Source organism: Otolemur garnettii, unplaced genomic scaffold (assembly GCF_000181295.1).
Source record: "Otolemur garnettii isolate 467f Iridium unplaced genomic scaffold, OtoGar3 scaffold00004, whole genome shotgun sequence".
Lineage (NCBI taxonomy): Eukaryota > Metazoa > Chordata > Mammalia > Primates > Galagidae > Otolemur > Otolemur garnettii.
The window spans coordinates 16,133,692-16,158,898 of NW_003852399.1; the positions used below are offsets into that span (position 1 = coordinate 16,133,692).

The following is a 25,207-nucleotide window of genomic DNA, read 5'->3' on the forward strand; positions in this document are numbered from 1 at the left end:
AGAATCTAACATAATATTAGTTACCAAAAAGACATGTAATTTAATGGCAACTCTTTATATATATATAGATAGATGGTTGGCAACTCTTTATGTGTATATATATATATGGGTGGTTTAAAAGAAACCCTTCACATTTATAATTAAAATTTTCAACAAGATCTTCCCTAAATGGCCATTATGCAAAATGAGCTGTATGAAACAAATGGCGGCAGTCAGACCCATGTTAGTGTGAGAAGGCCGCAAGTTCATGATTAAGTTACAGAACCAAACTTGAGTTAGAAGCTCTCGTTTCTATTCATACTTTCCAGATATAAAAATAAGAGATTTTCTCATGATGATTCAAAGTATTGTAATTTCAACTTTGGAGCACCTTAAAAATCAGAAGGAAAATTAATGTAAAACATACTGCCAATTCTTGAACGATTCTCTCATCAGTAGCATTATCAGTTGAATAAAGTTATCAATGCTGAAATAAAAATACACCTGACTACTGTAAGCTCAGACAATAATGAGTGATGAGAGTGATGCCTCTGTGGTTATTATCATCACTGTCAATTTATTGTTATTTCTGGAAAGTTCTAATTTCAGTCTGTTTAATTCTAAGTGTTTATTGTCCTTTTACAGAACCTTAAGGAAAAAAAGGCAGAACATTCATTAGTCTCTCAATATAACATACTAGTTGCTAGCTGTGTGTGCGTGTGAGTGTGTGTGTTTTAAATACACTGTATTGTTGTATTTTTAAACTTTGGCCAAGAATTCTTCAGAAGTTTTAACTTTTTCAAGCTGTCATGTCCCCCCTCAAGGCACCTAACACATCACTATATACAATAAATACTCTTTAAAAGGAAAATCAGGCATTAACTCCAATAAATTCTTGATATAATACCTAAACCTATCTATATCTGGTCTCCTCCACCCCTTTTTCCAAGTCAGAGTGTCAATAACGTTTTAAGTCCAAAGGTAATCACTACACTTTTGTTCTTGATATACATCTCTAGGTCAACACACCTGATTCTGCCTTTGTGATGACTCCTTCCTCCCCATTACATCAACAAAAACATACATTCAGCTTTCCATCTTCCCCTAACTACTCTCTACATTCCCCTCTCATTTATAGCCAAGATTCTGATACTTTCAGATAGTTCATTATATGCCACTTACTTTTATCAAGCTACAAACTACCTTCTCCCTTCTACTTAGTTCAGCTCTTGGCAACCTTTTCTGGAAGGGAATACATAATATTCTGAGCTTTACTGGTCACATGAGGTCTCCATGGCATATTCTGGACTTTTTGTTTTGTTTGTAACTCTAACATTGTAAAAACCTTTCTCAGTCCATGAGCTGGGCTGCTGATTTGGCCTCCTGGCTCTTGTTGAAACGACGATAACACCTAAACTACTTTTCTGGTGTTTGAGAGGAAGAGTGACGTATGCCCTGTCTTTCCTGCATGAGTTCAAACTGATGAAGAAACACGCTGAAGGAAATCAAACTGTCAGTTTTAATGCTGATGAAAGATGAGGAACAGCAACAACTGGCTTCCTACTAGCTGCTTGCAATAGCTACAGCCCTGTCCTTGAAAGTCATCCTTAAAAACTTACAACATAGTAGAACGAAGGATTAAGTGAGCTCTGCAGGCAGAAAGTCCCCAAATGGAAAAAAGGTAGAACTGTTTGCCTAGTGGTCACCAAGCAGAAAACTTCTTCCCCAGCAGAGGGTAAGGGGCAGCACCAGCGGGCTGGTTCCTTTAGGAAAAAGCCCTCCTCCTGCAAATCACAACCCTGGGAAAACCCAGGCTCCTTCACACTCTAGATTGCCAAGGTAACTCAGACTCCCTTCTCCATACATTAACCACTTTGCAACATTTAACCTTTTAAAGACTCCTTTTCATTGGAACTCTTCTCCCTTGGCTCCCAAGAGACTAATCCCTTCATAGCCACTTCTCTTTACCTGATCCTAAACGTTTGGTGTTCTCCAGACCCTCATCTTTTCTCATTTTATGTACTGCTCTGAGTGATCTCATTGGTTTATGGAATATCAGCTACCATCCCTATGCTTTCAATACCTAAACCTCCAAAAGTGGTTCTGGTCTCTCTCTGAGTTCCAGAGCTATGAATCCTAAAGCCCTCTATCTTCTCAATCATGAAAACACCATCTAGGAATTTAACAGAACAGTGTTTCACTCTCATCTTTTTATAAACATACCACATTTGGGCCTGAGGCCTCAAGGCATCATCAGCAACATCTCTGATTTCAAGAAAAATTATACAAGGAGATAAAAATTAGTGATTAAATAGCATACTTAGATGAGTGGGTAAATGTATTTGATGGCCACCCATTTCCTACATATAGATATGTTAATTTTATGGCAGTATAGTCAAGGTTGAATTTGAATAGAATTGCAAAGCCTGGCAGCAGGTAGAACAGTTTCCAACTTGCATATGTAATTTTTCATTATTATAAAGAAGATGATTAATTTCACATTCTTATCATAACTGAAAGCAAGGCCACCATTATGGCCTTTAGAGATAACACCATTATAACATTATTATATTATGCACTGCACTTCTGTGAACAGTAAATTTAAGTACTTACAGATTAGTATGTACACAGTTTTTTTTTAATATTTAAGACTGGAGGATTTTCTTAAAATATACAAATGAATTATGTGCTTTAAAATCCAGCAGCAGCGGCTCGGCGCCTGTGGCTCAACCGGCTAGGGCGCCAGCCACGTACACCTAAGGTGGCGGGTTCGAATCCCCATCCCGGCCAGCCAAGCAACAATGACGGCTGCAACCAAAAAAGTGGCCGGGCATTGTGGCGGGCGCCTGTGGTCCCAGCTGCTTGGGAGGCGGAGGCAGGAGACTCGCTTGAGCCCAGGAGTTGGAGGTTGCTGTGAGCTGTGATGCCACTGGCACTCTACCCAGGGGGACGGCTTGGGGCTCTGTCTCAAAAAAAAAAAAAAATCCAGCAGCAGCCATATTTTTTATAGAAAGATAATCACAGTATGAATTTGTGAAATTTTTGCTAAAAATTATATTTTTATCATTTTATTTCCTAGCACCCTGTGGAAGTCGTTCAACAGGTTCAGAAGGCACTGTTCTGTCACCCAACTATCCAAAAAATTATAGTGTGGGACATAATTGTGTTTACTCTATAGCAGTTCCCAAGGAGTTTGGTAAGTAAGATTCATCTTATTACGTAGTATTTTGTTCAAGGCATGTTTCATTTTTTTATTTGGATTTTTTAAATGAAAATATTTACTATTCATAAAATACCTAACAATTCTTTTTAGATGGTAGGTTTGTCATGATAAAATTTTGAGGCCATTTTACTCAATCTGAATTTACAGTCAAGTACACAGGTGAACAACAATATGAAAATGAAAACAGGATTGTTTTTAATTTTTAAAAATAAGTACATCCAGCAACCTTGCAAGTGCCTTCATATTGGAATTGAATAAAATGAGAAATTACCAGAGCATAAACCCACATCTGTTATGCAAAATATGCATAAAGTCAAATCTAGAACTATTACAATAATAACAAAATTATTTATAAAGCAATCTTATCAGTTTTATTGATATGATTGTTTTATTAACACATTTCCAGAAAGAAGAGATTTTGGTTATAAGCCTCTAGTTTGGGGGACAGTGATAAATGTAAAAAGGTAGCAAGAGATGTGTCAGCTCGTCTTGTCAACCTGACAATCTGTTCTGCGTTGGCACTAAGAAGACAGTGTGTCCTTTGCTGCCTTCACATCTACCTAATCACAAGTCTTAGAAGTCACTTATCTGGCTTCTAAAGGCTTTGGATCTGAGATCCAGCTGGATTGAACCCAGATTAAGCTCTGTTCCTGAGTGGATAGGCAAAGAAAACTTAGCGAGCAGTAAAATGTGAGAGGGAAGATGAAAGTTCATCGGCTTCTAAAACTTAGATTTACAGCAGTGTGTTACATGGATTTATTATAGCTGTAATGAATGTCTGGGTCTGAATGACTCAGTATTTCAGCAGAAGGACGTGGATTTTATCATTAGAGATTGTTGGATAACATCTTGACTCAACATTTCTGCTACTGATATATAAAATAAGCTGATGCTTCCAGTCCAATTTCTTATAACCAGATACTAAAATATATACATGTATCCTCCTTTTCTCCCCTCTGATATTTGTCCAAGATCCCCAACTTCCTAGAGAGCATTGTCATCAGAAGTCAAGCACTGATCCTTTAACGCTGAAATGGAGTGATGATGCCAGCATTAACATCCTGTTTCTTTATTCTTCTGTTTCTTTACCCGAGGATACTGATCAGTCGAATCACAGTTGAGCTCTTTGATAGTGAAGAAAGTGACAAATTTAGAAAGAAAACCATCACCTGCTTAATTGTGTTTATTTTTTACCTTTTGAGTCCTCCGTTTGTTAGAGAGATTTATGCTCCCCAGATGCCAAGGATAGTACATGATTGCTGACAGAATTCTAACAATGTTTGTCTAGAAAACTGCTGGGCTCTTTCAGTCCTCTTTAGAAGTCATTAACTTGTTCTATATACTCTGTGTTTGAAATGCCATGTGGTCAAAAGAATAAGAAAAAGGAAAATTAGCCATTGGACTTCCCAACACATAGACACCCTGGATATATTTTCTGGCCCTGGATATAGTTTACTATAGCCTAGGTATGCCCCAAAAAGAAGAAAAATGACTGGTTAAAATAAAAGCAAATTAAACGATTCTGAAAAAATGGAATATTTATTTTGGCAAGGTTAATGTAAATTGAATTTAATCCTCTTACTATAAAAACACATTGCTATACTGAGCCAATAAGTTGTTTTTTTAAACTAAGATTCTTTTTTTGAAACAAAAACAATTCTTGCATTTTGTTGTTGCTAAGACAAAGTTTACTTTGACTTATTAGGAAGGAAACTGATTTTATTTCTATAAATGTTTCATCATTCTTTATTTCAAATGACAAATAAATTTAAACACTTCTATTCTAATTTCAGGCCTGTCAGATAGCTATCTATATTTAAACAAGTTATATAATTTTGGGGGGATGCAGACTTTTTATTTGTAAAAAGAGAATTTTGTCTGCATTGCAGAATTGTTCTGAGAAAAAAAGATAGATAGATAGATAGATAGATAGATATTCTCATATATATGGATATATATGTGAGAGAGAGAGAATGTCTCACATAGTTCATGTTCAATATTACTGAATTAAAGAATGGCAGCTCTGAAGTTAGGTTTTTGGAGTCAGGCTCAACTCAACAATTTACTTGGTCTTTTTAGTTGGACAATTCACATCATCAGCCTTTTTTTTTCTCATTTCTAAAATAATTTTTATAAATATCTATCTCATAATATGATTTTATAAGTCTACACTATAATTTATGTAAGTGATTAGCATAATAAGGCACAATAACTCATACACACAGGTGCACTAGAAGCAATATTCTTCTTTAGTTCATAATCATATAACATCCTCCACGCCCTCTAAAAAGATAAAATAAAATGACTTGGATTATTGGATTGATCAAGGGTCTTATAAAGAACATAGCTAGAATAAAACAATTTGGTTATCCAAGCATCTAATAATGCCTTACAATTTTCTGAGAATAGGGTACTGGAATTAAATAAATACAGAACATTGACTTCTTTATTTTTATCTCTTTGATGTGAGATGATCAAGCAATAGTTACAGGGTCTCTACCAATAATATTCCTATTTTGTTTTCCCTTCTTCTCATTCTCACTTTGCTGTAATTTCCTTCTGTTGCCTCATTGAGCTATTTTTTATTACTTTTCATTATTACTGTATCAAATATCTCACATTTTTCTCTTTTTTTTGTCATTTATCCCAAATTATACTAATTCCTTTTTCTATATCTTTATGTGAAAACACCCTTAGAACTTGAGTTTTAAATTATTTAGCACACTATTTGTCAAATACACTCAGTTCATTTATTGGGATTGAATTTTCCTTAGAGGTTATGACTCTAAAGTTATTATGTGAAGAGAAAGTCACATGTAATCGACATTACCCATGAACATAAGTTTAACGAGCCATGGGGGATCATCTACATGATTTTGCCAAGTCCATATTGTTTCTGGCTGAGTCTAACAGGATACTTTTTCCTCCAAGGTATGAACAGATGACAGTTTCTTCAAATAATGTCAAATAGGCTAGTTGTGTTTCTTACCAGGTCATGTGGTAAATTACTTGTCTACTATAGAATTGAATTCATGTAGGTTAAATACATATATACGTAATGTGACTCTACTAATTCATTGAATGAATACTATTTTGCTTGTCAGTCAATTCACATCTTTTCATTTCTCTAAGTAAGAGAATTTCAGTCAGTATTATTTTCATAAGCATCATTGACTTTCATTCAAACTTTAGATATTACAATCAATTTTCACAATACTCATTTTGCAAGATTCTGGTCAATTTTAATCCTTAAAAAATTAGATTAGTTGGACAGCATTTATTAATGCATTACTCTCTTTCTTCTATAGATTATTTATAAATTATTTCATTTGGTTTCTAGGATGTAAAAAAAATTCTGCTGTATCAATAAAATACATTTTAGTTTCTCTTTGAATGTTTGTTCACCAGTTATTATTGTTTTTGGTTTAGTTGATTAACTCTTTATGCATTATTTTTAAGGGCTAAAAACACAGAATAGAGATTTTATTTTATTTTATATCTGCTGTAGATAAGATAGATGCTATAGTGAACTGTTGCTCAAGAGAACTATTGACATTATTAGAAGAAGTTTTGTGTTGGTATGCACTTATAGCTAGAGTGTGGGGCTTACAACAGATTGCTGAGAGGAAGGAGTTAGTAAAACTGGGAAATAAATGTTGTGAATTTCTATTTCAATAATCCTGGCTGAGAAGAAACTAAAAACAATAAGATAAAAAGCAAAACATAAATCAGAAAGAATGATTATGTTTGTTTTCTCTTGGGGTAGAAGATACTTTACTTTAAAGCCCCAAAGAAAGAGTAGAGAGAAACTGAAATTGAAGATTTGAGGTGGATCAATGGTAAAGACCCTTTCAGCAATTGGAGAGGATGGAATTTAAAAAAATAAAATTAAGTTTTTTTAAAGACTTAAGTTTCTCATAAGCATTGTTGAATTAAGAAATTGAAAATTAAGAAAGAATGATTCATAATTAGTAGCATGATATCCTAATTAGTTTGATATGAAATATTGTCTGTTGGAATTATCACCACTCTCTCCTTACTTTCTAGGAATTATTTATAAAAGAGGATGCATTAGTGTCCTAAGCCTGCCATAAAAAGTACCACACATTTGGTGGTTTAAAATAACAGAAATTTATTCTTTCGCATTTCTGGAGGCTGGAGGCCTGCAATCAATGTGCCAGGAGCACAGTGTTCCCTCTGCGGGTTCTAGAGAAACATCCTTCTTTCTTCCTCCTGGTTTCAGATGCCTCCCAGAATTCCTGGAGGTTACTGGGCTTACAGCTGCATCATTCTGATCTCTAGTTCCGTCTTTACAAGCTCTTTTCCCCTGCCCATCTGTTTGTTCCTATGTGATTCTGTCTCTTATCTTTTTCTTTTTCCCCCTTTCTTTTTCTATAATGACACCCACCCTAAATCTAGCATAATCTCATCTTGATCCTTAATTAATTATGTCTGCAAAGACCCTGTTTCCGAACATGGTGACATCCTAAGCATCTGAATGGACATGAATTGGCAGACACTATATAATCCACAATAGCGGATAAACTATATTATCACAGTTTTATGTAGAAATTTTTAATATAAATTAATATAAATTGGATCTGGCAGACACTATATAATCCACAATAGAGGGCAAACATATATTATCACAGTTTTATGTAGAAAATTTTAATACAAATTAATTTAAATTACTGCATAAGACATGTATCAAATACTAGCTGTGTAGACTGCAAACTGACATTCAGATTTTTTTGATAATTCCAACATATAAAATATCTTGGTATATCCAGGGTATCTATGGAGACTTAATTTTGTATTTGGCCTCCAAGATAGTTCCATCTCCTACAAGACCCACTCTGAAGGCATTTTTTTTTTTTTTTACTTTATAGCTTATTCTTTCCCAAGACTTAGATTTCACATGAGCGTGAAAAACCTTCTTTTATTTTTGTGGGCTAATCTGTCCTCTCACCACTTTTGTTATTGGTGGTCTCTTGGTTTCGTGAGTATCAAATTTATGATTCTTAAATCACCTGAATTAATCACCTTAAATTAATAATCCCCTTAAGTTATTGTCAGTCTAGTCTACTGTGTACCATTGGCACATAGACTTGCTACAACCTTTTGTGAATTGCTTCAGAAGAACCTTTTTAAGTAGCTGTCACCATCTTGAACTTTTTTTCCTATCTTACCTTCATATATTTTACGTTTGTTTCTTACAGATGCTGTCTTTCCCTTCTCTCATTGTGCTGTTTTTCTCCCTGTCAATCTAAAAACACCTTTCCTTATGATAAGAAAGGTGTGTATAGTTTTTTAAAAGTTTTGTACTTACCATAGTATGATATTAAAACATTGATAATTAATAAAACTATGTCATTAATTATTATTATGTTTATTAAATTGAGCATTTTCTTTGGGCTGATAGACTTAGGTGATTCTATAGAAGTCACTAAGTACAATTTGTTTTGGTAGTATCACATCTGGCACATTCTGCATAAGTTATTAGGCAGTGAGAGATAATCTGACAATTTAGGTCTGCTCAGAATTTAGAATAAAAAAGCAAAAACAGTAGGTTGAAACATACTGTCTCTAAATGTTTTGTGATAAATATTTGGATTTTATAGTATATGTTAATGTAGTTTTAACTTGCATACGTAAAGTTAACTATTCCAATCTTTTATATTAAAAATTATAGCGATTTTTTGCTCTTTAACACTCACACATATATTTCACCGTTTGTCTTTTGATCTTACATCTGTGATTTTTAAGTGATCTGCTTTATTCAGCATCATTTTTATAACATAAATTGCAGTATGTATCTTTATACTTAATTCAATAATTTACTATCATTTATGTCTATATTTTATTAAAAATTTGTTTTAAGATTTTTTTGTATCCTCTTTTAGGTCAGCACATCATTTTCTTGTCATTTTTTTTTCTAGTGCAAAGTTTTTAGACTTAAAGTATCAATAAAGATTTTTTTATATTTAAAGTTTATTACACTTATTTCAGAACAGCATGATTGCATCAAAATCAATGGTTACTCTTTCCAAAGTACTGAATTTGTCTAACAATGACAAATAATGTTCACAAATAAGTATTTATTCAATATCTGCATTTACTATTCGTCATTATTGGTTAGATTTGGAACAATTGAAAAGAAAATGAAGGTTTTCTTTCTTTATTTTTTTTCAAACCGATGGTTGCTTTTATATCCATAAGCAGAAATGAGTATGTTATGTTTATGCCCATAAGAAAGGAAACCCTTAATTTTTTGAGCCTATCATTTTAGAGAAGGAAAATATGGTTATCAAATGCTTTGGATTATATTATGTAATTATTTGTATAATTTATATAATTAGATTGCAAGTTATTGTTTGGTAGTTTGATTAAACTGGATCTATAGTCTTCCTTTGCCTGTATTTCAGAGATTATTGAAAACACCATGGGTAGTCTGGTAAAGACGCCCCTTTCAGGCTGAAGGCAAATAGTATTTATTGTATCTATTGAAAGTAAAGTCTGGGAGGCTGTAGAAATAGGCACTAAATAGAACATATGACTCAAAACAATAATAGCAAAATATTTTACATCTGATGATTAAATGGATCTCAGTAATTTTAGTAATATTGATGATGGGTCCCTTAATGTATGAAGCCACAGAATGAGGCTGCAGGAATCTGCTGTGTAGGGCCATTCATTTTTTTTTTTCAGGCTTAAAAATAGTCAAATCAGACTTTTAAATGGAGAAATAATGAGGATATCATCTCTTTTCCAAATAATACATCTACAGTTGGTTTCAATCTTTAAAGGTTTTATATTAACTAAATTTTAACTGAGAGTAAACATCCATGGGGTCCTAATTTGTCAAGCCCATTGTAAGTGCCAAGGACCTAATTTAGTTTTATCACCTTTTTGTTCAGAGCTTCATAACCATCATGGAATATTTAGGCAAGGCAATAATTCTAACAACTGAGATAAGACATTTTCCTTTGTTCACTAATTTACATCTCTTTTAGGTTATAGAGTATGCCTTGTTTCAATTCAGTGGGATCCCTGGAATAACTATAATTTGTTTCTCTGTCTTAATTAAAGCCATGAAGGTTTGCCAGTTGATGCATCTCAATAGACATTAAAATTAATTTAGAACTCATTTATATGGGCACAAAACCCAAAATCCTTTTATATTGTAACTTTATAAACTCTTGTGTAAATTTTGGATTTCTAGCTGGGTAGACTGTGGACCTCTCTTTCAATTTTCCATTTCTTTACCCTATATCTATCTTCTTCTTCTTCTTCTTCTTCTTCTTCTTCTTCTTCTTTTTTTTTTTTTTGCTGTGGTTGTGGTTTTGCTTTTGGTACTTATAATACATACATACATACATTCAGAGGAGGGAAAGTTTCCATACCTTGCTCTTATTTATAAATATCTTTCTCAAGTGTCTCACGTGAATAACATCAGAGTTAAGGGTTTCCGGCATGACAATGGTTGCTTTATAGGGTTTAAGGACTATAGGTTTAATTTGAGTTGAATTAATAACTTAGTCATGCCACGTAAGCACCAGGAGTGACTTCGTGTACAAGCCCAAGAATCAGAGTCTTTGTTACTGCAGAGGCTTGGATAGCTGTATTGGCAAAGGTATTTTATGGGGTCTTAATGAGTCATCTGTTTATAGGAATTTAGACCTAAGCACACCACATGGAAATTGCTCTTTCTTACAATCAGCCACCCAATTAACCCACATGTCGTACGGGGTATCAGCATTTTCCCTAGAAGAGGACCGTGTCTGGTGGACAGTCATAGTCAAGAGTCACTCATCTGAACCTATCACTGGTAACAGTTTATGCTGGAATCTAGATGTGCGATTCAACATGCAACACACAAATAAGTCCTGGCTGTAACACACAGTCCAAGGTCACTTAAAGGAGTACCTATCTCTTGGTTCTAAATACTGATTATTAAAGCTTCTGATGTAGGTGGATTAAACATATACTAGAGATTCAATAGAACTCACCAAATGTTGCACAAAGCAGCATGGCTCAAATTGCAAGTTTTTCGGCAGGTAGCAGAGCCACTAACCAAGCCAAAACAGGAGAAGAAAGACCTCTGGTGGTTTCAATAATTATCTACGCACCCGCATCACTGCATCGATTGTTGTGGTCAACCTGCACTTGGTTTGTGCTTTGAAATTGAGAACGTAATAATGAGGTTATCTGGGGAGAGTAGAGCAAACTCCCAAACAACTACACGAAGGCGTGGGAGAGCAGAGAAGGGAGATGGGGTTTAGAATTTTACTGCAGCCACAGAGTAGTGGTGGGATTGGGGTTTCTGTGTGTCTTGTCGGCACTTGGCATGATTTAAACTTCCCACTGGTGTCAAGAGAAATCACTCAAGCTCCTAAATCAACTTGCCCAGGTATGTTGCAAAAGAGGAAGGGGGAGTGTTGGGGCTTGAGAGCTGTCAGCAGTCAAACATCAAAAATGATTTCAAGCCAGGCATAGTCATGCGCACCTATAGTCCGAGCTCCAGGCAAGCTGAGGAAGGAGGATTGGGTGAACCTAGGAGTTTGAGGTTTCCATGAGCCGGGTTTGCACCACCACCCTTCAGCCTGGCCAACAGAGCAAGACCCTATCTCTAAAAAATAAAATAAAATCAGAAAAAGATAAAATGATGTATGTATGTGTCATATATATAGATATATGTCACATGTATCATCTTTTATCATTATTCTATTGTTTCCACTTAAAATTATGTACTTTCAACTTGTCAGAAATTGAATATGCTTCAGAATGTATTAGCTAAATTTTCAAAATGCTGGTCAATGATTTATTAGGGTCACATGTTGAGTGTCTATTCACATCGATGGCAAAATAAATACCAATGGTAGTGTTTCATGTTTCTCTTATTTTTAGGGCCGTTATAGATAATAAATTGTGCTTAATATTTCAGAAGAAAACTTTGGAAAATATGGCACTGGATCATAAGGCTAGACATATTATAATAGTCTTTTTACGTAGTGGTTATGATGTTTCAGCTTATTAATATTATTCCCATTTATATTTGCCTTTATTTTTTGCTTCATTTTCTCAAGACGGTAAATTCAGCAGTTGTTCAATCAGGCTATTCACCACCGATGACATCAGGTTGCTGAAGATTATTTTGAAGTAAGGTTCAAAATCATAAAGTCAATGATGGTAACAATAACAGATGGATTGAAGAGAGGATCAAACGGTTATTGTGGAATAGTGGAAAATTAGTTAAGTGGGAGTCCAAAGATCTGGACTGTGGTCTTTTACTTGCCTCTACGTAACTGTGTGACTTTGAGCAAGTTATTTTAGCTTTCTGGTCTTCAGTTTTTTGAAGTATAAAATGAAAACTTTGGTCTCCAGAAACCTACCCAGTTAAAAATATGTTCAAAATTTCAAAGCGTATATACTACTGTAAGCTAGAGAAGTGAAGTACCGGGAAGTACCACCAATGTGTCTGAAATTCAGTCGTCAGCCCATACAAGTACGTGGATTTGTGCCATTTCAGTAAACTTCAAAGGTAACTATAAAGTTAGACTAATTCCAGATCTTTCAAGTTCACCTTTATGAAGTTCAGTCTTTTAAGTTTACCTCTGTAAGTTTAGTCTTTTATGTTTATACAAAAGTTAGATAAATTATGTAACAATTACACTATTTTTTCATTATCTTTTTTTCTCTTTCACAATGTATCAGAATAGCCTTCTTGGTCATTTATACCTTTGTCACTGCCATCATTAAACTATCATAAATCCCTCCAACAGGACTTCACATTCTTTGATTCACCACAAATTCTAAAAAATTAACTCTGAATTTTATTCCCCTCTGACTAGGCACAAAAGAATTCTTTGAATGAACCTGAATATTCATATACAAGAGCTAACCATTTTCTGCAATGTTTCACTTTATAGTTTGTTTTTCTCTTAAGAAGTTGATATAGGAAAATATTTGAAAACATGAAAAAAAAAAAAAAGCACATTTCCTGTATTATAGGCATGACTTTTCCTGGAAAACTTTTTATGGAGAAGTCATTACACACAGCCTTTTTCAGTATTTCATTATTCTGTCATGCAGAATCACATTTGTAATACTTCATATCAGGAGAGATTAAAGCCAGAAAGATTCACATAAGCACACAGCACGCCGCAGGAAGAGTCTGTTGTAAGCAGGGAATGGCCGTCATTTCTAACACTCTTCCACTGATCTTCCAGGATGATATAAAGATCTCTACTTGTTTGACTCTGCATTGCAGGGCTGATTGCAATTAAAATACAGATTTTTTTTTTTTCCTATTTGGGTGACTCACATGATTTAATTTATCTGCTTTAGACAAAACAATTTGCATTTATAGTTTGAAATAATTTATTTATTTGAAAACTCAATTACATTTCAAATAGGTTAAAATGTTGATGTGCTTATTTTGTGGGTGGTATCCAAACACAGGGTGCATATCACACACTGTAAAAGTCCTGTTCAGGTCCCTGAGTTAAGGAGAATTTAAATATTAGTCTCTCACAGGTTATATAAACTCTTAGTATTTCAACCTAGCTGCTTTTGTAGATGTGTAGCTGGAATATTCTCCAAAAGCACTGAGGCTGTTATATATACTAAAAAACAAACTAAATAGCAAAGTTTCATCTACCATATGGCTTCTCTTAGTAACCTTTCATATAAGGAATGTCTTTTAATATCGTATAATGTTTTACTGTAACAAGTATTGCTCATTATAATTTAAAAGATTGATTGAATGGCAGGTAAGATTAATGAGACAAAGATTTAGGCATAGATAAGAAAAAAATGGTAGGGACAGTAAACTAAATGGTAAACTTAAAAAAAAAAGATCCATGCCTCCTAAAAGGTGGCTTAGTAGTTCAATTCAATAAGTTTTAAAATTGAAAAGTTCAATTCAATAAGGTGTAAAATATAGCCTAAACAAAACTCATCCATGAAATGAATTTGACTTAAAACCTAGTATGTTTGTTATGTTTAGAGGTATGGAAACATAATGACTGCTTTCTCCTTTATTTAATTAACCCCCTTCTTGCTTGTTCACAACCTCTAAATTCATAGAAATATGCTGTTAATAATTCTAACCTCATCATGGATGGAGATGTATTTTATGCTGCTTGTAAATGGCAATCATTCACTAATTGGATCAATTATTTATTCAAACAATGTGCATAGCCTTGAGCTAGAATCTGAGTATACAGGTTATGTAAACAATGATTCTTGGCCTTCAGGAGATCACAGAAACAGAATTAGATAATTGAACAATTTATTCAAGAAGAAGGTGGAAATTGCTGCAAAACTGCCATGTGATGTGGGAAACTGAAAGTCTGAGAGCCTGCTAAGGAAAAACACCTAAGGCAGACCAGAGGCTTCTTTGGGAGAGGGGGTAACAGTGTCAGAAACACTTGTTGAATGTGATGCTAAGTGATCTACATAGTGGAGAATGTGCAGTTGTTAGCTGGAATGGAACAGTCTAGCTAAGAAGAACAATACCTGGAAAGATGTAGAAATATGGTGCATAATTTCTGAGTGGAACTACACAGTTTTTCTCTGGTTGAAGAGCAAAAACCTAGGCAGGAATTGATATGCTTGAAACTAGAGAAACAGCCAGAGACCAGAATATGGAGGGCCTTCGAGGGCCATGGAAGCATTCAATTCCATGAATGCTTATTAAGCATTTCACTGCTTCAGAGAAGTACTTTCTAGGCTGAGGATACCCATTAGTATATACGCTGAGTAGTCAGATAATCCTGGGAGGATATTCACCCGGTACATACTGGCACAATCATACTGGTTGTCAGAATTTTGAATATTTTCATACTGTCATCAAATCGCCATTGTTCATGTCTCCTGAATCCCCCTACAATTCTCTGGCACCTCAGTCCTCCACGCAGCAACCAAGCAGCCTAGCAACAATTCTGCCCTGTCTGTACCCATCACATATTAATGAAATATTTTGAGAGTCACCTTGTGAATATAATTGAATAAACTCAGACACACACACACAGAGAAAATAATGATCACAAGTTTTGCTAATGAGCATGAAGGGCGAAGGAGAAAATAAGGCATGATGAGAAGGAGTAACAGGAGGATCAAGTTTAGATTCGGGAGATTAGTGAAGATTGCAGTATGCTGGAAACTGAAGGCGGGGTAGGAGACTGACATGTATCCTGTGCACTGTCATAACTAATAAAGATATTTAAGCAGGAGATTAGCAAAGCCTGTTGGAGATTTTAAGCATCCCCTTGGCAGGAGTAGGGTGGCTATTCCAGAGGCACAGAGGAGAAGCAATGAGGGGACTGATTTATTAGTGAGAGAAAGGAGGAAAAACACATTGTTTTTAGAGCTTATTAGAGATGAATGTGTGTGTGTGTGTGTGTGTGTGTGTCTGTATTCTAGTGTAATAAAGAGAGGGGGATGGAAGCAGGTACATGAGTAGAATGGGGCAAGCATATCATTGAGGCAATGAGACCTGCTGGCAAAGCCCTTACTGGTGTCAGGACTCAAGGTACACAAGCAGAGTCTAACCATCAACTTTGCAGTCTCAGAAATCCATTGTTGTCGGCCAGCTCTGGGGGTAGTCAGGCTTCAGGAGACAGGTTCACGTTGTTTCCCGCTCATCAAACCCAGAGGGACTGATTTATAAATCATGATGCCAATTCAACAATTTATTGTGAGAAAATACCCAGCAAGCTTGTTCATCTTGGTCATTTGCCTTGGACCCTTTCATGTTGGTGGATATATCTACTCCTTGGACAAATGAATATAATCATTTATCAGATTATAGTCAAAAGTTTATCGAAGTGTAAGTACATCGGGAAGGAAGCTTGATGCAGTTAAGAAATTTATATCAGACTAATGTAGCAGGTGAAAACGTTCTTATCTACAGTGGGGAAATAAGATTCACACAACCAACCTTTCCCGAAGCCACCTTTTCCAATACCTAGATGAGGGGACAGGGGGAAAAAATCCAAGTTTGGAAACCTTGGGTTCAAAAAGTGTGAAAGGCTTTCAGCTTATTTACCCTAAACCTTCTCAGACCTTTTAATGTGCCGACATGCACATTATCCGTGTTTCTTGACCTGTGTCTGTGTATTTGACTGGGACTGTTTTTATAAAGTTGTAACTTAATGAAAATACTGCACTATTTTATCTCGTTGTGAAATAGAGATTGTATTTTTTATTACTTAATTCCAAGAGCTTGACAATCCTTGGCACACTAAAGAAAAACTCTCTATATATTTACTAAATGTGCAAATAATTGAATTAATAATGAATTACAATTAATAACCCTTTAAGCTGAATAAGGATGACACATTCTTATTTTTGTATAGATGCTTATCTACCATATTTAGTAACCAAAGTATTAACTTAATCATATTTCAATTAACTAAATGCTTGCTTAGTTGATAATTCCATCTGAATATTTATAAAAACAGTTCACAGCCTAATTTCTGAAGGAAACTTTCTGTTTTAAAAGTTTAGAATATTTCAGGAGTACGCACCTTTTGGTTAGATAATTTGTTTCATACAGTACGTTTCAGGTCAAAGTTATAAGTGTGGCCGGCATCCAAAATGTACTCATTCTACCCAGTAGGTGGGAATTAACCCAACCTCTCTGCCCCCTCCCACCCATTTGATTTCCCTTGAATTTTATTTCCATATGTGCACATAAATTTTGATCGACTAGTTCCAATTCAGTGTTAAGTATGTGTGGTGATGGTTTAAGGAAGCTCTTACATTGATTATTTTTGCAGATAACTTACATCATTTTGTGTCGTTGATTCTAATTTATTTTATTGATCTACCTTTGACTACCAATTAAAATTTTCATAATCAGGTATTACAAGTAAGACTTATATATAAAGTTCACATTTCTTTTTTACAGGAATAGTTTTTGTAGGTGAAGATGAATCTTTAAAGTTATAAAAGTCTTGTTTTATTGGTAGTGTCATGATCTGTCTTTGGATTGGTTGAGAATACAAAACGTGTTTGATTTTATTGAGATTTATAGTGTAAACTGAAATTCTTAAAAGGTACAATGCTACGGGACTCCTAAGGCATGCTCTGTGAATCATATTTCTTTGTGAAATATTTCAATTAATTCCATGGTGAAATGTCATGTGAAGTTCTTGTAATAGATGAAATGGTTCAATTCCCACGTCACAAATTCAAATGTTCAAGAAATATAATTTTCCATTTTATCCAGAATTTTGTTTAGAGAATGCCGGACTTGAGTGAGGATGAGGAATTTGGGGACGGGGATGGGTGAAGAGAAACAGGAGGCTAAACAGGAGGCTAAAATGAAGTGATTAGTCCCATCGTGTATCCACTGAGTGTTCTTATTTTTTCTCATCTCAAAATGTCAGTCCACAATTTTTGCCTCCATCCTCCTTTTCTTGGCCCTAGGGTACCTTCTGGACCTGGTTTTTCCCCACTGCATCTACATGGTGGCATGTATAGGACTGTGTCAAAAATTGACACTTATCTGACTTTCTTGTAAGAACCACAGTCCAAGGGCCACCACTCCCGGCTCAGACCTGTCTCCTGGGGTTTGGCCTGGAAAGGACTGAGTGTGGGTGCTCAGACCAGAGACACTGTCCTGTGCTCAAGTCTCAAACTTGCCTGTGGCTTCTCCCCACTCTCTTCCCAGTGCAGAAAACTTCCACCCCACATATTGCTGGGACAGAGGGAATAGGACACAGGAAAAACTCTCTCTGACTAGCCAAGCCCATTGCCAAATATTTTTGGTTTTGATGCTCAGAAATCACCTTTGGAGTGCAAAAGATGTACTATTACTTCCGTTCTGTTGTGCCATCCATATCCAAAGGTAAGTTAGGTGCACTAGAATTAAAACCCTGTAATGGGAGAAGGATGCGAGAAGAATCCACATGTCTGGGAGTGGGGGGGAGAAAACATTAATGACTATCATAAAATTTGCTTTGTGTTGTATAATTTGATTTTATGTTAGAGATTGCTGCCTGATTTTTAGTTTTACTTATAGCTTCTCAGGTACACATCCATGTTATAGTTTATAATTGATAGATTAATATTTATATTCACCCTTAAAAGCGCTTTGGGTTGTTTTTGCCCCATGTTCTGAGTCTGTAGTCATATTAAATGAGGGTTTGTGTCTTGCATGTGTGTTTAAACCCAAAACATATCCCCCTGCTGTAAAAGCACAAAATGTATAGCTGTGCGTCTGGGTTGCACTCGTGGTTGTGCACACTATGTGTAACCTCAGATAAGACATTTATGCTCGCTGATATGATATTATTTCTAAAGCAATGATAATTTAATCTGCCGCACACTAATTCACAAGATTTTGGGGAGCATCAAACATGAAATGTAATGGCTAGTTATTATCTTTTCAATATTTTGTATTCTTTCTTTCTTTATTTTTTTTAGAGACAGAAGCTCACTTTATCACTCTTGGTAGACTGCTGTAGCATCACAGCTCACAGCAACCTCCTGCTCCTAGGCTTAGATGATTCTCTTGCCTCAGTCTCCCGAGTAGTTGGGACTACAGGCACCTGGCTTTTTTTGGTTGCAGTTTGGCCGGGGCCGGGTTCGAACCCTCCACCCTCAGTATATGGGGCCGGTGCCCTACCCACTGAGCCACAGGTGCTGCCCAATATTTTGTATTCTCATTGGTTAATTTTAAGAAATATAACACTTTGTTTTATTTTATTTTACCTGATTTTTTTTCAGTATTTTTCCCAGAGTCACCTCTGTATAGTAAGAACAAAGAAATATAACATTTTGGAAATACTATTTTAAATATATTTTTGAGTAATGAACAAGTATATGGTTCCATTTATTTTCTCCAGATAATACTTTCTCTCCCCAGAAAGTACAGACATGTTTCATCAATGGTATTTCATAGAATCATTTATCTTTACTTAGTACTTACTACACTTATTTAAATAAGTGAATTCTGAGCTCCACAAAGTGCTAAGTTTCCTCTCTCGGGTGATTACTCTCTGTACCCATTTGCTAAATTCTAAAGCTAAGTTGTTGCCCTTTATTTTTGCTCACTTAGGCTATCATTTTCTGTGGATTTCCATTGGAAAAAGAACTTTCACATTCACAATTCTTCCCTACTTATCAAGCCCATCATGAGATACTTTCTTCCAGTTCTCTACCACCCATTTTTCTTCCATAGTTGAAGCGTAATTGTTAGAACACCGTGTGACAGCTCCAGGTAATCACTGAAATAATTGAAGAGAGCAAGTAAAGTTTTAGCAAGAAAAAGGAGATTTTATTAACTATTAGCAAGCTAGTAAGCTGGGCTCTGTCTTGGTTGACAGCAGGTATCGTGGAGAACACAGAACGCAGCACTTGGATTTTATATACAACTTTTGAGGGCTATCATTTGCTTTTTAAAAGCTTCCCAATGTCCTAATCAGGCTGTTTCCAAAACAACCCAAGTCAGTATGATGACATCGTTCTATCCATGTCATAAATTCCCTGGTAGATTGATCAGCCTCTGTCTCAAGGCAACCCACCTGCGAGGTCTTGATTAGTCCCATTCCCATAATAGCCTGACTCAAGCCATCCAAATTAGCCTAACCACATCCACCATCTACCCTGCTCAAGTCTAACTAACTGCCTAATTTAACATAATCTTCCTTCACATTTTTTCTGCTTCACAACTTTGTTTTAGATTTACTTACAAAGTTCTATGCTCTCTGGATGTGCTTCAAAATAATTCCAAGTGTAGGGCTGGGGTGCTTTTTATAAATGAAACTCAGTTGTACATGTGCAGATAATTTAATTTTTTTGTATTAATCAATTGATATATCACCAGCATTCTTCCAAAAACAAGACAAAAAATAAATATAAAAATATATACTTTCATTCTTTTAATCACCAAACTGCATGATTGTGGAATTACCATGAGACAGTTTTCCCACTGAGTCAATAAACCATGAGATCACACTTAAATTACTTATTTTCTCATAATTTAGATTTTTTTTAGATTTAGGATTGGTGTTGTATCTTTTTAGAGAAGGAAAAACCAAGGCCTACTATTTAAAACAGCTAAGAAGGTACGTAAAGTAGGCTGAGTCATTTGATACCTCTGGAGTCTCAGTTTCCTCATCTCCAAAACAAAGACATTGAATAAAAAATTATGAGGGAATCTTTCACCATAAATGTCATTATTTAGGCTTTGATGACATCTTGACCTATTTATTATGTTCTGTTTCTCCTGACTACTCTGGAGGTTAATAAAAGTGGATTCTCATCCCCAGTTCTGCCATTTACTCGCTGGTGACTTTGATCAAATTACTTGCTCAGATGTCCTCATCTGAGGAAATAATTGTGCAGCCTCTTGGCTTTCTACTAAAAGTCATGAAGCTGGTGAGAAATAATTTACCGCCCTGAGCACAGTACGTGGCATAGGCGAAATGCTCAGTTAACTTTAGTATTTGCAATAACATCACCTCTCTTAAACCACTGTTTTCTTCTTACCCACATTTAACTTTCTTTCCTATTCATAGTTCACAGTTCATACCTCAAAAGTCAGGGTATAGAATTCTACAAAATACTCCAGGAAGTAGATTTTTTGAATTTACAGAAAGTATATGTTACAGTGATAAAACTAAAATAGCAATTATTGAAAAATACATTTGAAGTGTACAAAATTATTTCCTTTCATCTATGTTGTATATTACTCATGCGGGACATTGTTTAAATTAGGGTCATGGTAAGGAAAGGCATATCTCTAGTTTTAATTCATTGCCCATCTCTCTTTACTCAGGCGAACTGAGTTAATTTAATCAAGTTAATTTATACAGGTATGGTGATATGACCAAGGAAGCCACGTCCTGGCATAACACAGAATATTAGAGTGCATAGGTTAGTTATTTGGGCCCCCAAGGCAGTTATTGAAGGAAATGAATGCATTATTCAGACTAGCAACAGATGTGCAGTAAAATTATCAGTTAATCTATTGCTATCCGAATACAGCCTTTTATAGAGGTAAAGCTGCCATTGCAAATGTCTCAAAAACTCAATAAAATATTGTCTGCCTACCCAATATTTTATATCTTCAAAATTAGATTGTTACATCTCTTAGACTATTCATTTACCTGTATAACTTAAGAAATTTTAGAGAAAATTTAATTTTAAACCTTTACTAGCCTAGAATACCTAGTTTTATTTTTTATCAACTCTTACTTTTTTAATCCACATGCATTTATTTTCAAAAAAGTATACGAAGCAAGCAACTTTTTTCTTATCAACTTTCTTCAGTTAATGACCCCATGTTCTCTGAGCTACCTGTTGGTATAATGGACGTATTTAAATGTCCATCATGTGTACATATTGCAAACTTGAATTGAGTACCAAAGAGTAAATAATGTCAGAACTCCAAATATGGGTTTTGTTTTATAACTACTCTGAGTAGTTATAAGCAAGGTCAATTTTTTTTTTTACTTTGCTAAGATTTAAACAGTATCACATAAGGAAGTCTGAGATAGGGTATCTAACCTCACTTTTCTCTTACCTGGGAATTGTGTAGACTATGGCAGTATGGTCTGGCAGATTGTATATAAACAGATCATAAATCACAGCTGGAGAGAATATCATCACTGGTTCAGTGGAGGAATTGTAAGCCAAATGAGCAGATGCTATGAGGAAAATGAGAATCTAACCAAAACAATAAATTACCCTAAGCTTTGTTTTTAAAAAAAATCTTAATAGTGACATTTTTACATAAATTAAAATAGAACATCATTAAAATCTACATTTATGAATCTATCTTTAAAAATATTTTACTCATAAATGTTAATTTTGGTCACTAATAATAATAAAATTCATTTTCATTAATAATTAAACTCAAAAAGGAAAGTAGATGCAAAAAAGAATTTTTACTTTTAAACCTTCAAAAATAATGCTTATGTAATCTTTTAAAACATGTATTTTGTCTTATTTCAAATGTTTTTAGACTAATTGTAAAAAAGTAGAAATCACAAAGAAATAGTTTGTTTTAAATCATCTATAATTTCAATATCCAGAGGCAGTTACCATAAACCTTTAAGCTTTTTCTATCTTGCATTTAGTTTTAATGAAATAGTAAATATAAAATTTAGATCATTTTCTATCCTCCTTTTAGCCATCTATATTTAAAGTAATTTTGTGTGGTATTAAATTCATTTTCAACATTACGATTGTTAATATTGCATAATATTTATTCCATTGCATATTCATATCAAAATTTATTTAACCATTTCTATAATTCTGGACTTTCAGACTGATTACCTGACCTCTAATGCTTTACAAATATTATGGTAGTAAACATGTTTGTATATGTCTTTGGTAACCTCTGATTGGTTTGTAGACCAGATTCTCAGGGGAAGAGTTACGTGTTACAATTTTTTTTTTTCCCAGTTTTTGGCTGGGGCTGTGTTTGAACACGCCACATCCGGCATATGGGGCCAGCGGCTTCCTCCTAGCACCGCCCAGCATACACAGTCTTTGAAGCTCATAATATATATGTCTCAATTTTGTTTTTAAAAGGTTTAGACAATTTATAGTCCTACCAAAAGTGTGAGAAATTGCCCAGATCATTGAACCAAATTGTTCTTAGAAACAAAACCTGTGCTATTTAGATAGAAGCTGCAGACCACTCAGCTACAAATTCGAAAATACTTCTTACAGTTTTATTATCCAGGACAGAAAGAAGCCTCCTGGGACTCTCAGACCCGAATAAACTCACCAATGTCAGTCCTTCACTTTGCATTTTCCAAACTAAATTTTCGATTGAACAGGTTTTTAGGGACTCAGCCTCTCCAACCACACTTCAGAGATGCTAATTTATAAATCAGATGACATTCTATTAATTTTCATGGAGAAAGGTATGTGCCCAAAAGACTGTTATACTAAGTTTAGCCAGCCAATGCACCTGTTGCTGGCTGGAAAGTCTCCTTAGAAAACTAATATCTAAAGCTTTCTTTTAAAATAAAAATTACATTGTAGTCCAGCATCATTATATAAAATAATTCAAAGATAATATGTTACATTTTCAAAGCTAATAATCTAAACACAATGTTTGCTATAGCTTTTATCCTCACATTGTTTGACCAAAAGTAGTGGCCCTTTCATGTTTTCCACAGCAAACTGAGCATAGCCTTTACACATGGCATCTCAGTGTGGGTGTCATTCAATTTACAAGACTATAGTTCATATTATAAATTTTCATTAGGTTGTATTTTAAAATCATTGTATTCTCATCAGTAAAATTATAAAAGAGCTTATTTCTGAGTGTTGATGGCCATCTTACTTCTTTAGGCTTTTTTTTAATCAGTCTAATACGCTGATCGCTTCCTTATCCACAGTTCATAGCAGAAGGTAAATTGTTAAACCTTCCACATTCTGGCAGTTCAAAGTATTTGCAGTGTGCACGCTAATGTATATGAATTGCAATGTAAATTAGTATTATGGTTACCTTTTCAGAGATTATATTAACCTTTGATAGTGTCGTTTTAAACTTACTGACAGTCCAATTTTAAAATCTGGCTTCCAATCTTAATAGAAGTATGACATTGGACAAGTTTCTTAAACACTTGAGCCTCAGATTTCTCGTCTGGAAGATAAAGATAATAATCTTACAGAGTTAATGGGAGGAATGTCCATATTAATAAGTAGGCACAAGTGCCCAGAATGTAGGAAATGCTCAGTCATTCTTAACTGTTATCATATATATGATAAATTACTGTTATCATATATGAAAATGCTCAGTCATTCTTAACTGTTATCATATATGATAAATTACTGTTTATCATATATGAAAATGTTCAGTAAATCTTAACTGTTATCATGTATATGATAAATTACTGTTATTATATATGAAAATGCTCAGTCATTCTTAACTGTTATCATATATGATAAATTACTGTTTATCATATATGAAAATGCTCAGTAAATCTTAACTGTTATCATATATATGATAAATTACTGTTATCATCACATAACAGAAATGATAGCCTATGTTTTCCCTCCTTTTACAAAAACATGTCCAAAATTTTAAAAGGGTTTCATCTACTTTTAAGAGCAAAGTATATGTACCATAAACATTCAGAAACACTGCTATTTCAGAACCTCTGTGTAACAGGGATTTCTTTTTTTTTTCTTTCTTTTTTTTTATTAAATTATAGCTGTGAACATTAATGCAGTCATGGCGTACAGTGTGCTGGTTTTATATACAATTTGAAATACTTTCATCCAACTGGTTGACATAGCCTTCATGGCATTCTCTTAGTTATTGTGTTAAGACATTTATATTCTACATTTAGAAAGATTCACATGTACCCTTGTAAGATGGACCACCACACCTATGGTAATGGGGATTTCTAATGCGTGTATCCACTTCTTATTTTAGTTTCCTGAATATTTTCTTTTTTAAATTTAGAAATAATTTAGAATTCAAGGAAAACAACTTATATTTTTAGTTGTGCTTCCTCTCAATTTGTCAAATAAATGCATAGCTATGTAAGAATATATTACTAATTGGTAAATCTGCAGAACATTCTTGTCAGATCTTTAGAACAAAAAAAGATGTCTAAGCAATATTATTTAATCTTACTTTAGAAATCTTATAAGACAAGAGACAGGTGAGTGAATATTGAAAGAAAGTAGCAAATATCATTATTTGACAATGATATAATGGCATATCAGAAAATTCAGAGAAAATCCAAATTGGAATAGCCAGGGGAACTTGCTTCAGGTAACTCAATCCCACGGAAAAAACCGAGGTCCTCATTATACGTCCTTCTGTCTTTGCGCTCAGCTTTTCACCATGTTGGTTTCATCATCACCCTTCTTGCAGGGTTCTCTGTCCTTGCCCTTTCCTCACTCCCCACACCACAACTCAGTGTTTCCTTCTTGGAGGTAAAATGGCTTTGACGGCCAGACCTCATGGAAATGCCACACCATTAGAAGAGTGAGCATCATGACACTTCACCATCACCAGTT

The 25,207-nt window shown here is 34.6% G+C and overlaps 1 protein-coding gene across 2 annotated transcripts in view; it reads left to right on the forward strand.

Annotated features, from left to right (window-relative positions):
• Window positions 1-25,207, forward strand: part of CSMD3 (CUB and Sushi multiple domains 3) — a 1,080,374-nt gene that overhangs the window by 853,816 nt on the left and 201,351 nt on the right. For both annotated transcript variants that reach the window (XM_003782396.2, XM_003782397.2), the window contains one exon: window positions 3,059-3,175. In XM_003782396.2, the coding sequence (XP_003782444.1) occupies window positions 3,059-3,175 (117 nt within the window). The remainder of the gene's footprint in view (window positions 1-3,058; window positions 3,176-25,207) is intronic.